Source organism: Hakea prostrata, unplaced genomic scaffold (genome assembly GCF_041222555.1).
Source record: "Hakea prostrata isolate BN-2017 unplaced genomic scaffold, UWA_Hpros_2 contig_69, whole genome shotgun sequence".
Lineage (NCBI taxonomy): Eukaryota > Viridiplantae > Streptophyta > Magnoliopsida > Proteales > Proteaceae > Hakea > Hakea prostrata.
In genome coordinates this window covers 192,699-194,916 of record NW_028291188.1, presented here as the reverse complement: position 1 = coordinate 194,916, position 2,218 = coordinate 192,699, and the positions used below count along the sequence as shown (strand labels likewise).

The following is a 2,218-nucleotide window of genomic DNA, read 5'->3' as shown; positions in this document are numbered from 1 at the left end:
GTGTGTGTGTGTGTGTGTGTGTGTGTGTGTGTGTGTGTGTGTGTGTGTGTGTGTGTTGTACTCTCTTTGAGAGTCACATGAGTCATTCTTATTTCTAAATCTAACAGCCATGATTAAGAGTGAAATAGATTGGAATGCCTTGGGGGCTTGTTGATATCATTTAAAAAAATGAGTGTGCACTATCTTGAGGTTCCTGTGAGATTGGGCGTATTGGGGGCAACTACTGTTGTAGGATTGAGTATTTGAGGTTCTTCCCGACCAGTGTATGATTGTATGATAGTAAATTTTTCGTTTTAAATATCAAATGACCTTTTACTGAAAAAAACATCATGCATAATGAATATTGATCTTTGGGTTCGAAGGGCATGCTTTCAAAGAAAGACAATACATCATCTCTACCTTGGAATATCATATCAAGAATACAAGATTAAAGTGTTTTGCTTGTGAGAGACGTAAAGGCAGGAATAAACTTAGCAAGAGACCTATTAAAATATTGATGTCTTTATTATTTAGATAAAACTTCCACACAACATAAAAGGAGTTACAGAATGATGATGAAGGTGATCGAACCCTTCAACACCTTCATCATCCGTTTATTGATACTATTACTAGTACTTCCCCATTGAGCAAAGCAACAGTTAAGGCCGTTGCATGAAAGAAGCATGTTTATTTCATCCTCTTCAAGGTGAAGGCAAATGGAACTTGCGATCTCATTGATCATATTACCCTGCAAAGAAACAGAAAAAGCACCATAGAAAAGACATTAACAAATTATCAAATAGAGGGTCTCTCATGTTGCCAGTGCAAGAAGGAATCTACATATCATATCCACAACAGTTTAAGAATAATTAAATGAGTTCTGCTAGATCACGTGCAAAACGCTGCAATCATGTCTAGATACAAAAGTCTCTTTAGATGTAGAACGCGATCTAGACTCAAGAATAATCACACATTGGTCAATGTGTAAGATATCTCACAACCATGTCTACACACAAAAACCACCTTATATGTCTCAAAATTCACACTTCATCTCATGTAGAAGTGTAAGTTCTGAAGGATCCAAGGTGTTTTGTGTGTTGAACTGACCTGCACCTGGTACTGCGTAGCATTCTATACCAGAGGGGAAAAAAAGGAGGAATATTTTGTTTATCTGAGAAAAAGATAAATGGTGTATTTATGTTGGCAACATACTTGGAGCAGTCAGTGGACATGCTGATCTTGAAAGGGAAATTAACCCCACATTTGCCAGGAAGAGCAGTAGCTAGATCATTTTTAATCCCGGGCACCTTCGAAGCTATCATCTTCAGGCAATTGCACGCAGTCCGGCGGTCTGGTTTGGTCTTCACTGCAGCACTCAGAGACCTCACACTGTTGCAACAAGCAGCAGGCAAAGCTCCACCTTTCAACAGATAGCTAAGGCATGGTGTTGCTAAGGTTGTGACCTGATTGCATGATATAGCCGCTTCTACTTGTGGTGGTGCCACCGTCGCAAACACGAAGACCACAAGTACCACCACTACAAAAAACGGCTTCAGAGCTATTGAACTCGCCATGGCTAAAACTGAAAAACTCTAGCTCTGGACTAGTGCTAATGTAAGTGACCAGTACAAGCTATGTGCCTTGGCTTTCTGGTGCCTCTAATAAATATATACAGAACCAGTACAGTACAAGCTATGCCCCTTGGCTTTCGGAATCTGGGTCATCACCCCCGACGAGGAGCACAGATTGCTCCCCGACGGTTTTTTCACCACAAAAAATGGTGGCCCCACCCTGAAAATTTAAAAAATATAAATAAATCCCATAACCACCCCTGGTCTCCCTATTTTTTGTGGTGGTAAGCCGTCGGGGAGCAACAGGGTCGCTGATCCAGATTCGCTTTCTTGTGCCTCTAATAAATGTATACAGAAACGCATGTACAAAAAGTACAAATCGGGTGAGTATGTTTGGTTTCTGTCTGCAGTTACTCATTAAATGCTGCATGAGTGAGTATGTGGATTAGTATCCTGTTTGATATTTAAATACATTTGTTTTATTTCATAATAAAATAAAATAAAATGAAAAATGTGAGAATTAGTATAACTCTCTTATTCTTAAAAAAAGAAGAAAGAAGGAGGGAAATATCACTCGCTTACTTATGTTAACCTTACTTTTATTAAAACACTTCATTCTTTTTTTTTTCTTTCCCAACGCCTTCTTGTATGCCTAACTGTTTACTTTC

The 2,218-nt window shown here is 39.0% G+C and overlaps 1 protein-coding gene across 1 annotated transcript; it reads right to left on the bottom strand.

Annotated features, from left to right (window-relative positions):
- Positions 1–465: 465 nt before the first annotated feature.
- Positions 466–1,619, bottom strand: LOC148999009 (non-specific lipid-transfer protein 1-like). The gene is made up of 2 exons (XM_089141539.1): positions 1,192–1,619; positions 466–727 (listed from the first exon to the last, which is right to left on the bottom strand). The coding sequence occupies exons 1-2, from the start codon at positions 1,551–1,553 to the stop codon at positions 718–720; spliced, it is 372 nt and encodes a 123-aa protein (XP_088997665.1). The 5' UTR covers positions 1,554–1,619; the 3' UTR covers positions 466–717.
- Positions 1,620–2,218: the final 599 nt, after the last annotated feature.